Source organism: Pipistrellus kuhlii, unplaced genomic scaffold, assembly GCF_014108245.1.
Source record: "Pipistrellus kuhlii isolate mPipKuh1 unplaced genomic scaffold, mPipKuh1.p scaffold_m20_p_62, whole genome shotgun sequence".
Taxonomy (NCBI): domain Eukaryota; kingdom Metazoa; phylum Chordata; class Mammalia; order Chiroptera; family Vespertilionidae; genus Pipistrellus; species Pipistrellus kuhlii.
The window spans coordinates 1282662-1296843 of NW_023425565.1; the positions used below are offsets into that span (position 1 = coordinate 1282662).

The 14182-nt window shown below is 41.3% G+C and overlaps 1 protein-coding gene across 4 annotated transcripts in view; it reads left to right on the plus strand.

Annotated features, from left to right (window-relative positions):
* Positions 1 to 14182, plus strand: part of NOL8 (nucleolar protein 8) — a 43617-nt gene that overhangs the window by 13113 nt on the left and 16322 nt on the right. For all 4 annotated transcript variants that reach the window (XM_045575048.1, XM_036420102.2, XM_045575049.1 and 1 more), the window contains 6 exons: positions 65 to 1894; positions 3866 to 3979; positions 4829 to 4948; positions 5230 to 5320; positions 8409 to 8544; positions 9711 to 9788. In XM_045575048.1, the coding sequence (XP_045431004.1) occupies positions 65 to 1894; positions 3866 to 3979; positions 4829 to 4948; positions 5230 to 5320; positions 8409 to 8544; positions 9711 to 9788 (2369 nt within the window). The remainder of the gene's footprint in view (positions 1 to 64; positions 1895 to 3865; positions 3980 to 4828; positions 4949 to 5229; positions 5321 to 8408; positions 8545 to 9710; positions 9789 to 14182) is intronic.

The following is a 14182-nucleotide window of genomic DNA, read 5'->3' on the forward strand; positions in this document are numbered from 1 at the left end:
TTCACCAGATTGACAGGTTTTCCTAAAACCTAGGCCTTTGTTTTGTTCCTTGACTTATGGAAACATAAAGTATGATCCATCAAAATACTGCCACAACTTAAAAAAAATAGGGGAGGATTTTACAAATGCCATTCCGATATCCAATCTCACTTGGGAATTGGAAGGAGGGAATGATCCTATGAGTAAGAAACGGCAAGGGAAATTTGCTGACATTTTCAGCCCTCCCAAGAAGATAATAAAAATGCAAAAGAATCAGAGTTCCTCTTTGTCTCTGACTATGCGACCAAGACCCAGCAGGGTAAAAATGGAGACTCCACACTTCCCCCAGCAACAGATCACACAAGAAATGCCTAGTGATCCTGTTACTCTTAAATCACCCCGCGTACCTGATTCTGAGCGTCAGAAACTTAAAAGTGTGTTTTTTCAGACTTCTGGCTTGGAAAACACTGGGAACAAAAATAGCATGTCTAAAAATGATATTGATTCTGAAGATGAATTAATGATCGCAAGAGAGGAAAACTTAGAGAGAACTACATGGTCCTCAATAAATGAATATGATTCCTTTGAAATTGTAAGGGATGATTTCAAATCAGATGTTCACAAACTTTGTTCTTTAACAGATTTAGGCAACAAAAATAACGTCTCTTTTGATAGTGAAGATAATGTGGGAGATGATAGCGATGATGATTCAGGAGATGCAGATGACACTGCAGTGAATAAAAATGTTGGTAAGATAAAAAAGAGTACAGAATTTTCACAAATGGAAAAGTCTGTATGCAAGAAGAGTTCTCCGAAAAATAGAAAAAAGTGTGAGCTTTCTGATCATTGTACCAAAGTACAAAAAAGCAAAACCAATGAGGAGCTAGCCATAAGTCATGGAGGTAAGTCTCTGTCTAACTCCAGTAGCAGTGAAGATGCTGCTTCTCAATCAGAATCAGCCGAGTCTGAGGTAGGTGATTATAATGCCATGATGGACAACTGTCTCCAGGTGACCCTCTCGTTAGCTGATTTGGGACATTTGGCTGGCAGTGACTTGAAGGCTCCAAAAGATCCCGAGAGTCATGGCTGGGAAACCACCTCCCAGTGTGACAGAGCCTCCAAGAGCCATGGGACTTCAGTTGGCCGCCATAGAAGTCGACAATGTATTTATCCCGAAGAGATTGTGGCTTCCCTTTTAGAAGAAGAGAATGCCCTTGGGAAGCAGAAACCAAAGGAAAACAACTTAAAGCTTAAATTCCAGGCATTCAGGGGAGTAGGCTGTCTCTATGGAAAGCAGCCAGTGAGAAAATCCTTGGAAGAGAACATTGCCTCTAGCAATGTTCATAAAAATGAGCACTCCTTGAAACTTGAGGATCCCACTAGCATGTCCATGGAAAAGGGCTGCCCGAACCGGAATGGCTCGTCAAGCAAACTGACTCCTTTCCAAGGTTCAAAGAAAGCAGATGACCCAAACTGTATCCAACCTCAGAACAGACAGTTTACTTGTAAGACCCAGAATCACAAAGTGCGGTCCCCTAGCGGTTCAGAAGAGGGAAGTAGAAATCCCATTTCAAATCTGTTGCCATTAAAAGATAATGCAGTAAGGCTTGGTGCAGAAACCTCTGGGAGAGGCTTTGATGAAGACAGTGGCCACGAGACGACAAAGACAGGAGAGGACTCTGAAAAGAGTTCTGATCTAACCAGTCACGTGGTTCCTGAGTATTCCCCAGAGGTCTCCAGGATGAATACTCATGGAAGCAAGCCTGACTTCCCACTTTCTCTTAATAGTCCACCCGATGTTTCTGCTAAGGATAAGCATGCTGAAGATAATCAGAAGCGTTTGTCAGCCTTAGAGGCAAGGCAGAAAGCAAAAGAAATACAAAAGAAGCTGGTTCATAATGCCCTGGCCAATTTGGTGAGTCTGGTTTAACAAGAACTCTAAAATTGCATCCCTTTTCTTTCCATGAAGGTAGGCATGCCCCTTTAGAGGTCAGTATCTTGGCATTCACCAGTTTCTTTTTTTTTTTTTCCCTTGAGTTGGAAACTTTTATCACCCTTGTATATTTAGTATGTTCCAACAGAAATGAGGTTAATCTATTTATGAAAACTCTTTTTAATTTGTTTTTATCTTTTTTTTCATAGTTTCCTATGAAATTAGAACTGGTATGGTTAAGATATCCTAATACTATATTTGAATTTACATATCAGTCACCTCCCAAGTGATTTATATCTTCCCAGGATTTACTGTAATGAATTTATATTCATTCTTCCAACATGTGCTAAGTATCTCTGAAGTTCTAGGCCTTCACTGTAAGTACTAGATTTATAGAATGAGGTCAAGAAACATGGTTTCTGCTGCAGGTAATGGCTCTTAGTGTGTATGCATTTGAGCTCCACATGAGAGAGTGTGCCCATGTGCCCTGGCAGCACAGGGAGGCACTAAATGGATCAGGGAAATGAGAATAGGGGGTTTCCTCAGCCTAAACTGAGGCTAGTGAGAGCAGTATACATTGATTGGGCAGAGAAAAAGGTAGAAAGGGAGAGGAAAGGCATTTCATGAAGAGGGAGCAATTTATAAAAAAGGGAATGTGTGTGAGCCAAAACGGTTTGGCTCAGTGGATAGAGCGTCAGCCTGCGGATTGAAAGGTCCCAGGTTCGATTCCAGTCAAGGGCATGTACCTTGGTTGCAGGCACATCCCCAGTAAGGGGTGGTCAAGAGGCAGCTGATAGATTATTCTCTCTCATCGATGTTTCTAACTCTCTATCCCTCTCTCTTCCTCTCTCTAAAAAATCAATAAAAGATTTTTATTTTTTAAAAGGGGGGGCGGGGAAGAATGTGTGTAACTGAAATGTTTAAAGTATGAAGTGTCATAAGACTAGAGATGTAAATAGGGACAGTGAAGAGTCTACAGGACTTGGACTTTTATTTATTATTTCAGAGAGGAAGGGAGAGAGAAGTAGAAACATCAATCATGAGAGAGAATCATGGATCAGGTGCCTCCTACACACCCCACACTGGGGATCAATCCTGCAATCCGGGCCTGTGCCCTGACCAGGAATCATACAGTGACCTCCTGGTTCATAGGTCGACGCTCAATCACTGAGACAAGCCAGCCAGGCTGGACTTTATTTTTATTTATTTTATATATTGATTTTTTTACAGAGAGAGAGAGAGTTAGAAACATCAATGAGATAGAAACATCAATCTGCTGCCTCCTGCACACCTCTTACTGGGGATATGCCCGCAACCAAGGTACATGCCCTTGACCAGAACAGAACCTGGGACCCTTGAGTCTGTAGGATGACGCTCTATCTACAGAGCCAAACCAATTAGGGCTGAACTTTATTCTTAAGGCTGCGAAAAAATTGAGTAACTTCAAAGGGGTGAAGATTCATTGTGTATATATTGGAACAAGAATTGGCAAACCTCAGCTCATAGGCTATGCAGCCCGCAGCCTGTCTTAGTAAAGCCTCCAAGCTAAGGAAGGTTTTTACCTTTTTCAAGCATTTTTTAAAAAGAGTACAGGACAGACCACAGATCCTTTGTGCCCCTTTACAGAAATAGTTTGCCAAACTCAGTTTGGGGAAAGCTATTCAGGCCATAATGATCAAGAAATCAAATGGCAAATCTGGAACCAGGGACAGCCTTTTGGAAGGTCGTGAGCCTGAACCACGGCAGTAACAATGGGAATAGATTTAAAAGATACCAAGCAGGTCCAATTGATGAGACTGATCAGCTGTATATGCAAAGACAAGTCATAAGTGTCCATCTTGGGAAAATAATTGGGTGATAGCAGTCAATAGACGAGAAAAAGGGATGGGAAGTAGACTTGGCCGGGAATGGAGATGAGGGCTTACCTTATAATGTCTTTGATGACCACTCTAGGATGGTCCGCCAGAGGACAAGCCAACACACATCATCTTTGGTTCTGACAGTGAGATTGAAACCGAGGAGACATCCATTCTGGAGCAGAGCCAACTGGGAGAGAAACCAATAAAAGTAAGAGTTCAGGCTGTCATTGTGGGCACCACTCTATTTCTGCAGGTCCATTTGCACACCAAGACCTGCAAACAAATGCCAGGCTCAACATAAAGTCCTCTGGGAGCCACAGGGGAAGCCAGGGCTCCCTGGCCACCCCACAGACTACAGCAGTGGTTCTCCACCTTCCTGATGCCACAGCCCTTTCATACAGCTCCTCATGTTGTGGTGACCCCCACCATAACATTATTTTCGTTGCTACTTCGTAACTAATTTTCCTACTGTTATGAACCGTAATGTAAATATCTGTGTTTTCCGATGGTCTTAGGCTCTACAGCAGCAGTTCTCAACCCGTGGGTCTTGACCCACAGGTTGAAAATTGCTAGCAGGGTCTCCTAAGACCATCAGAAAACAGACCAAAGATATATACATTACAATTCATAACAGTAGGAAAGTTACAGTAATGAGGTAGCAATGAAAATAATGTTATGGTTGGGGTCACCACAACATGAGGAGTTGTATTAAAGGGTCGCGGCATCAAGAAGGTTGAGAACCACTGGACTACAGGGACTGGTGATTTTCTCCGGTGAACCTCACCTCCACGTCACCTGCACAGTGGCATCAGTATTAGTGAAACCCCATAGAAATTATCCTCACATTTATAACAACTGCCATCCTCCCCGCTTCCCTGCCCTCACCCCCCTTTTGGGCTGCATGGGGAGCCTCTTCGTGGCCTGAGTCAGGAGGTTCCCAGTCTAACCATCACCACCCTTTCGTGGGAGAGCCATTGAGTTGTTGGTTGTTAAATGTGAAGGAAGCTCTGGTTGCCTTGGCTTTTAATGCATGTCTCTGCTATTATCCGTGTCACAGGAGTTCCTGAGCCGAGCATCCGGGATACTGTTTGGCAGCAGTGAGGAGGAGTCGGACCCTGAAGAGGACAGGAATAGGTTCAGAATTAAGCCTCAGTTCGAGGGCAGAGCTGGGCAGAAGGTTAGTAAATAATGAAAATGCTAAAACTTGCAATATGTCCTTATTTTTTGAATAATCCTTAAATCTAGGCAAATGCAGGGAGACTTTGATCCACACTCCAGTTTTTAGCTTTGTTTTGGGAGTAAATTCCCCACAGCCACTTCCACTGGCTCATGGGTAGGTGAGGCTATGAAACACTGTCATTCAGGGTGGCGGAGGGCACCTGCAAAATCTTCCTTGGGACCTGCAAAGCGATTTCTTGGGACTGTGGCCAAAGTTGTGTGTGTGTTTTGTCTTGGTAGCTCATGAATTTGCAGTCTCGCTTTGGCACTGATGACAGATTCCGCATGGACTCCCGGTTTCTAGAAAGTGACAGTGAAGAAGAACGGGAAGGTAAATGCCTCATTGTCCAAACCATGCTGGTGTCAGAGTTGGGCCCCTGAGAAGCCTCCAGCCTAGCTTTTGCTTAACACTGGAGAAGCTCTGCATCCAAGACACTGCATCAGGAAGCTTGCTGTCCAGGTCACAGCTTGTTGAGTGGTTCTTGAGTTCGTGTGCGCATATTAGTTTATTTAGAAAATTTAAATTACTTGAAGCTGACAGAAGAGAGAGGAATAGATGGAATCCACCAAAGGCACCGTCTTTCTCTGTGCCGTCTCTGGCACAAGAGAAGAGGTGTGGTCCCTGTCTGGCAGTAGAATTGGAGGTCCAGGGGAGGCCATGAAAGACAGTTAAGTCACACTTGACTCTGAAAGAGAGTTCGTCTTCCCTGCTGTGTATGCTGGGTGCGGGTATTTTAAAAAGGAATGTGTTATTGAATGCCATGTGTCTTTATTTGGGTATGTCTAACTGTAATGATGCTATCAGAAGTCTGCTCTCTTACTTCTTTAGCATCTTCCATAGCAGTGCTTCTAAGCTTTCTCTAGACCTGCTCCTGTCCTTGAGGGAACTCCCTGCTCCCTCTATAGTCACAGAACTTCTGACTTCACACCGTCCCTTTTTCTTTCCTTCTTGAGTTAACCTAAACTGCATCTTAATCCCTCATTCCTACACCCCGCCACCCCCTTTCTCACAGACTTCTTCGTCTTCCCTTTCTCGTAGCTCCGTTCCTCTTCCTACAGAAAAAGCTCTCATAGGCCCAAGAAGCCATTCCTTCAACCCTGCCAATTTTCGAGCTGCCACTTCCAAGATTTTAGTTCTAAACTTGAAAAAAATAAACTACATCTGATGTAGAACCAGTTGACTACTGAAAAAACAGTGTGATTTGAGTAACACTTCAGTTCTCTGAGCTGCTTGTTATGTGATGTACATTACCAAGAACCAGAGTTCAAAGGTTAAATTATCCAGGGTCCACACAAGTTATGCTTCAGAGCTTCTCATTCAAAGGCCCATGTTGAACACAGGAATGGACAGGACCTTGGGGGTAGCCTCCATTTAGAAGCTGCAGAGAAGTCACTTCCTTAACCTCCGCCCCTTTGGTCTGTCCTTACGGCTCTTCTGTGAAGTGCGCCCTCACACGCTGTGATTACCAGTTCCCTAATGCAGTGTCATTTTCTCTAGCTTCAGCCTCTTCAGCTGCCCTACAGCTTTTGTCACTGGTGAAGTGTTCTCTTTGCTTTGCTCTCCGTTATACCACAACTCAGGTGTTCTTCCCTCGGTGTCTAATTTTCCCTTCACTGCCAGGTGTAGGCTCTTCCAGGTTTCTGTAAGTTCTTGTTGCTTTAGCCTTCTCTTATTCGGGTAATTTCCAAATTTGGGTCATCTTTGATTCTTACTGCTCAGCGGAGTCCTATTCCTTCTTTTCTCGGTTCCTGTTGGATAGTTCTCACAGGCATTCCTAGGCCCATGTTAAAATTAAAGTCCCAGCTTCAGTTTCTCTCTCAGCTCCTCCAGACCCTTCTGTTTCTGTTGATGGCACTTAATTTCTTAAGGCATGCAGACACATGTCCTTGTTTTGTTTTGTTTTTCTCTGCTTTTGAGGCTCATTTCAAGTGAATTGCAAATACTGTTTGCAAGTAGCAGCACGGCCAGCCTGCAAACACCCTTTTGTGTTCTACTGTCTAGTGGTCATTATTAGGTTAAAATTGAAATTGCCATTTTCCAAATCAAAACGTGTTGAAGCCCTAGCTGACTTGGCTCAGTGGATAGAATGTCAGCCTGTGGACTGAAGGGTTGCAGATTCAATTGTGGTGAGGGCACATGCCTGGGTTGTGGACTTGATCCCCAATGGGGGGCATGCAGGAGGCAGCCAATCAATGATTCTCTCTCATCATTGATGTTTCTATCTCTCTCTCCCTGTTCCTTCCTCTCTGAAATAAATAAAAATATATTTTAAAAAAAGAAAAGAAAAAGTTGTTGAATTAGTAGTTCATATGGTTCAATCTAATGCAGCATAAAACTGTACTTTTAAAAATGTTTATTTTGTCTTCCCTTATCTGCCACCTGCTCCTCCCATCACTGTGTCTGTCCTTCTTACACTTGCCTGGTTTATAAAGCATTTCTTGATTTATTTTAACATGACCTATATCTCAATGGAAATCTTAGAAAGTTTTGGGACATCTCTGTTGATAACTTTTTCAAATCAGTGTTTTGTTTTAGATTCTGTTTTTTGGTTTATATCCTTAAAAAGTTGAAAGGGTCTTTAAGGCTTATATCTATCATCCAAAGTAGCTGTTTAACTTTCCTCCCTGGTCTTTTTCTGAAACTGAGGGTAACAGCTATCTCCTTCTGTGATGCTGTGCATATGGACCTTGGGCTCTCTTTCTGCAACATTGATAACTGTATCAAAAGCTGACACAGCTGTCTACTAACATATATTCGTCAGTAGAATGGCCATCTTTCACTTCTAGATGGAATTTAGATTACATTTTAAAATGTTAATAAATCAGTCTGGAATGACTTTAGTTTTATATTTGGTATCTTTCTTTCTTTATTTTTTTTTTTTTGACTGTCAAAACTGAATAATTTATGATCATTTTCTTTAAAAACAAATTTGAAATAGAAAAAAAATGGCAGCAGAGTAAGTGGAAATACAACTAAAATACAGAAAAGCCATGCTGAATAATGAACTAATGACTAGCTTGAGGGAATCTTAACCAAGAGCAGAAAGTGGAGACCTCCTAGAGACTGGTGCAAAGTGCGGAAGTGTGAGAGGACTGGCTGGGATCCCACTGTAATTGGTATCTTTCTATACATTTGTCAGTTTTTATCTTAAAAACTTGTTAAATGTGCCAATGAAAACTTAATCCAGATTCAATTTTTATAATTACAAATAAAAGTGAGAATATTTGTTTGTTGGCCATGCAACTCCAGGTACAATGTAGTGTTGAGGGTCTTGGGGATAGGGAGATCATTAGCAAAAAGAGGTTTCACTTTTTTTCTTCCTATCTTAATGTGTTTAGGTGATTGATAAGTATTTGATGATTGAGACTCCTCAGGTTATATTTGCCAAGAGATCACTAATTATCCTTTTCCCTTTAAGAGGTAAATGAAAAGAAAACTGAGAAAGAAGAGCTCGCTGCAGAAAAGTTGAAAGCCTTGAATATTGTGCAGAGTATTTTGCAAACCAACTTAAGCAATTCTGCAAGCAAAGGATCAGTAGCTGCTAAGAAATTTAAGTATGGCTTATGTCCTGTCCCAATCCACCTTTTTTTTTCTTTGCCATAAATGCCTTCCTGAACTCAGTTTAAAACTAGGCCATTTTAAACTTGCTGAGATGGCCTATGACAGTATGTATCAGACTCTTAAAAATATGCCTGCCTGCCCTAACTCGTTTGGCTCACTGGTTAGAGCATTGGTCTGTGGACTGAAAGGTCCTGGGTTCAATTCTGGTCAAGGGCATATACCTTGGTTGCATGCTTGATCCCCAGTGGGGGACATGAGGAGGCAGCTGATTGATGTTTCTCTCATCAATGTTTCTTACTCTCTATACCTCTTCCTTCCTTTCTGTAAGTATTAATATATATATATTTATATATATATACACACACACACACACACATATACATATAAACACACACACCTGCCTTTGACCCAATAGTTTAATTTTAAGAAATTAATCTAAAATAATCTCTATGCCTGTGCTCTTAGATATCATAGCAAAATTGCTTCCATTAAGTGTTATCAATACAATTCTTTATTATGGACAATTTTAAACATGTAATTTAGAGAAACTAGTGTAATGAAATCCCTCTATATTACCAACATATGACCAGCTTTTTTTTTTTTTTTTTTTTTTTTTTTTGCTTTTTTTAAAAATATATTTTATTGATTTTTCACAGAGAGGAAGGGAGAGGGATAGAGAGCTAGAAACATTGATGAGAGTCATTGACCAGCTGCCTCCTGCACCACCACCACCCCCCCCCCCCCCCCACTGGGGATGTGCCCACAACCAAGGTACATGCCCTTGATAGAAACCAAACCTGGGACCCTTCAGTCCGCAGGCTGACACTCTATCCACTGAGCCAAACCCGTTTCGGCATGACCAGCTTTCTTTTCCCTACTTTCCTTTTCTTTACCCACTGAAATATTTTATGGAGACTTCAATAGTGTATCATTATGTTTAAAATAATTATTAATATTAACAAAAAGGTCAAGGGAAACTTAAAAGTAGATCATTTAAAATATTATTTCTAATGAGATTTTTCTTTGATATTGTATAGCTTTGTCTTGCTCAAAAATTGGAATGGCTCTGGTGTTGAATTATAATATGCTATTAACTTTTTGTGTTTGTTTTCTCATTGATCTCTTCCACTTTATCACTCCTTTTTTTTTTTTTATGTAGGGACATCATACACTATGATCCAACAAGGCATGACCATGCCAATTATGAAAAAAAGAGAGATGATAAACCAAAAGAAAGGTAAGTCAAGCTCCTTCTTTTAGTAGCAGGATTATGTGAATTAATCTCACTGCAAACAATGAAAAAAGTCAATAGTAATCAATACCCCACCCATTGGTCTCCACTGTGTTTCATTTAAGACCGGGGAGAGAAAGGATTGGAATTATGCGTGTGGTGGAAAGAGCCTTACCTTGGACTCAGGAATGCATGTGAAGGATGATGTGTCTCTGCTCTAGCATGGGGTCTCCTGTGCACGTTAGATTCTTGTAGCTGCTGTAACAGATTACCGCAAACTTGGTACCTGACAACCACAGAAAGTATTTCCTCAATTCTGAAGGCTAGGATTCTGAAATCACAGTTATTGGCAGGGCTGAATTCTTCTTGAAGATTCAGGGTGAAATCGTTTTACATCTCTTTCTCTGCCTCAGTGTCTGCCAGCAGTCCATGGTATGCCCTGGCTTGTGGTTACATTGCTTCATCCTTTGCCTCCACCCTCACATGGCCTCCTCTTTTCTATGTGTATGTCATCTTTGTGCCTTATTATACAGATGCTTGTGATTGCATTTAGGACTGACCTGGATAATCCTGGGTAGTCCCTTTGTTACATCGTCCTTAACTACTCTACCACATCCTTTTTCCAATGAAGGTAATACAGTTTGCAGGGTTTAGGCCTGGACATGTCTTCTGGGGAACAACCATTCAGTCCACTAACTCTAATATGGTAGGAGCTTTGCTTTTTTTATAAATATGCTATCCGTTTGTTAAATGTGCCAAATACATGAGGCAAACAGTAACTTCTTGTGGTATCCTGAATTAAATCCTGGAACAAAAATGACATTTGTAGAAAAACTGGTGAAATGATAATAATGCAACAATGTTAACCTTTTAGTTTTGGTAATTGTACTATAGTTATAGAAGGTGATACTGTGAGAAGAAACTAGGTGAACACTACTTTCTTTTCAACTGTTTTGTAAATCTAATATTGTTCTAAAATTAAAGGTTACTTTTAAAAAGAATCATGTATCAGACCAAAGTAGAACCAACATAAATATTCCCTGCAATATAAAAATTTGGTATGTTATTTAAAATTATCACAATGGGCCAAAACCGGTTGGCTCAGTGGATAGAGCGTCGGCCTGTGGACTGAAAGGTCCCGGGTTCGATTCCGGTCAAGGGCATGTACCTTGGTTTGTGGGCACACCCCCAGTAGGGGGTGTGCAAGAGGCAGTTGATCAATGATTCTCTCTCATCGATGTTTCTAACTCTTTATCCCTCCCTCTTCCTCTCTGTAAAAAATCAATAAAATATATATTAAAAATTATCACAATGGTATATAAGTAGGGGATATTTTGTATAATATGTTAGTTTTTATTTACATATAGGCTTATCTATTGATGCATAACAAATTGGCCAAAACTTAGCACCTTTAACCAGAAATATTTATTATCTCAAAAGTTTCTCTATGTCCAAAATTTGGGAGCAGCTTCTTTAAGTGGTTCTGGCCAGGGTTTCTCAAGAGGTTGCAGTCAAGCCCTGGCTGGTGTCACTGAGTTGTTTTAGCGTCGTCCCATACACCAAAGATTGCCAGCTCGGTTTCTGCTCAGGGCACATGCCCAGGTTGCAGGCTTAATCTCTGGTCAGGGTATGTGCGTGAGGCAGCCAATCGATATTTTTTTCTGACATTGATATTTCTCTCCTTTTCCCTCCCTCTTGCTCTAAAAATTAAAAACATTTTTAAAAGGAGGGTTACAGTCAAAACATTGCCTGTGGCTTTGGTCTCTGAAAGTCTAACTGAGCCTGTAGGGTCTGCTTCCAAGAAAGCTCATTCACATGGCTGTTGGCCAATTCCTTACTTTGTTGGCCTCTCTAATAGACAGCTTAAGTGCCCTCGTAACATGACAGCTGGCTTCCCCAGACCACGTGACGAAAACAGAAGGAGGAAGCCATCAGGTATTTTATTTCCTAGTCTTAGAAGTCACACACTGACATAAGTCTTATTTATTTTCTTATTTTTACTGATTTCAGAGAGGGAAGGAGGAGAGATAGAAACATTAATGATGAGAGAGAATCATTGATTGGCTGCCTCATGCAAGCCCTACACTTGGGATCGAGCCCGCAACCTGGGCATATGCCCTTTATGGAAATCGAACCTTTAGTCCACAGGATGACGCTCTATCCACTGAGCCAAACCGGCTAGGGCTTATTTAATTTTCTTGAACCAAATCACTGTCAACCAATACTTTCATGGGGAGTTTAAGTGCCATCTCTTGAAGAGAGAAGTATTGAGGAATTTGTGGACATATTTAAAACCAGGACAGTCCTCCTTCTGGCCACAAATTGTTTATATTCCTACCACATGCATAATATTTTCTCCTTCTCTCTAGACTCCCCCAACAGTCTCAGCTATTTACATTATTAGTTTAAAATCCAGGATGTTGTCCTCTAAATAAGATCTAAGTGCAGATCAGGCTTACCTGTTGTTAGTGCAACACCTGAGTGAGGCCTTTTGATTAGAAGACTGGGAACATGTCATGGTGGAATGAGCATAGATTAACCAGTCCAATGTAAGCACTACTTCTCAGCGGAGAAAGCAGGAGGCAGAAAGAGTCACTGGCCCATAGGAGCTCTGAAATCTAGGCAGCAAAATGTTGCGAGATCTTTTATTAGAATAATTATCCATAGTTCTCTGCCTTTTGTGTGTCATCCTTTTATATATATTGATTTGAGAGACATCAATTTATTGTTCTACTATTTACGCTTTCATTGGCCGATTTTTTGTATGTGCCCTAACTGGACATTGAACCTAAACCTTGGCATATCCAGACAGCATCCTAACCAACAGAACCACATGGCCAGGGCTGAGTAAGTGTCTCAGCCTGCGTGGTGCTTGTAGAAATATGGGAGTCTGAAAGCCTCTCTTGTTGACTGTCTTTGTACTTAGCCCTTGTAGTTAGAAGTGTATATTTTAATATAATCCTCTTAAAATATTCATGAGTCTCTTGTGAATATTCTTGGGGTTCATTCTTTGACAAAAGCCACATTTTGAGGTCAGCTTTTTTTTTTTTTTTTTTTTACTGTGGTCTTCTGCTAAGAGACATCATCTTCAAACTCCTTTCGAGGCTTATCGGAACAGCTGAAGTTTCTGGGCTATGTGAAGTTGAAGCTTGTAGGCTGTAAGACAAATGTCTTATATGTAGAATGGAGTGTGCATACTTTCTGCTAAGGGTCAGATGGTCTGCTGCAGTAAATTCACTCTACAAATGAGGGTGCCTGTATTTCAGTAAAACTATGAGAAAGACACGTCTGCTACATATAATTTATGAATGTCACAAAGTCATCTTCTAGTTCTTTTCCCAATCATTTTAAACTATAAAAAATATTCTTAACTTGTGGTTCAGCAACCTGGATTTAGCCCGTGTGCCATAGTTGCCAACAGCTGCTTTAGACTATCTTTTCCCGAGAGTCTTAGATTTGATCTTTGCTTAGAAACCATTTATTAAATTTCATATCATTTTCTTGAAATCAAGAATCTTCAAAACCATGTGATCCTAGTTCCTGACAATTTTTTTTTCTCTAGTTTCACTGTCTCTGCTCAGATTTTATGGTAAACAGCAAGCAGAAACCAGCAAATGACTTCACCACCTTTCTGGACATCTCCTTAGCTAGATCACCTGTTCATTAGATACATTTCTACTTCCCGTATGAATAAAGGTGACAGTGTTACTAACCTTTCTGTAGCTGCATAGGAGGATCTCCTTTCCTGCATTTCCAATAGACTCACTTTTCTTTTTTTTTAAATATATTTTATTGATTTTCATACAGAGAGAAAGGGAGAGAGATAGGGAGTTAGAAACATCGATAAGAGAGAGTCATCGATCAGCTGCCTCTTGCACACCCCCTACTGGGGATATGCCCGCAACCAAGGTACATGCCCTTGACCGGAATCGAACCCGGGACCCTTCAGTCCCCAAGCCGACGCTCTATCCATTGAGCCAAACCGGTCCCGGCAAGACTCACTTTTCAACACGACCTTCCTGCAGCCTTGTCAGTGCCCATGTAGTTCCTAGTAAGTCTTCTTAAGGCTCTTCCGGCTTTTGATAACACCCTCACTGACCTACCAGTTTCTGCCCATTCCTCGGGCTCTAAAGCCACTTCTCCATTTTAGCTTTATGTTACAAAAGCGCCCTATTTCCAGGTCCCCAAATCGGTACCAGTGATGTATTGCTGTATTAACAATTGCTTCAAAACTCAGCAGCTTGAGCCCTCAAGCATATGTTAGGTTCAGATTTCTCTGGCCAGGAATTTGAGTGCTCCAGTAGGAGTTCTGGCTCAGGGTTCTCGAAGTTGGAGTCAGATGTCAGCTAGGGCGATAGTGTCTGAGGGCTTGAGATCTGCTTGCAAGATGGATCAGGCAC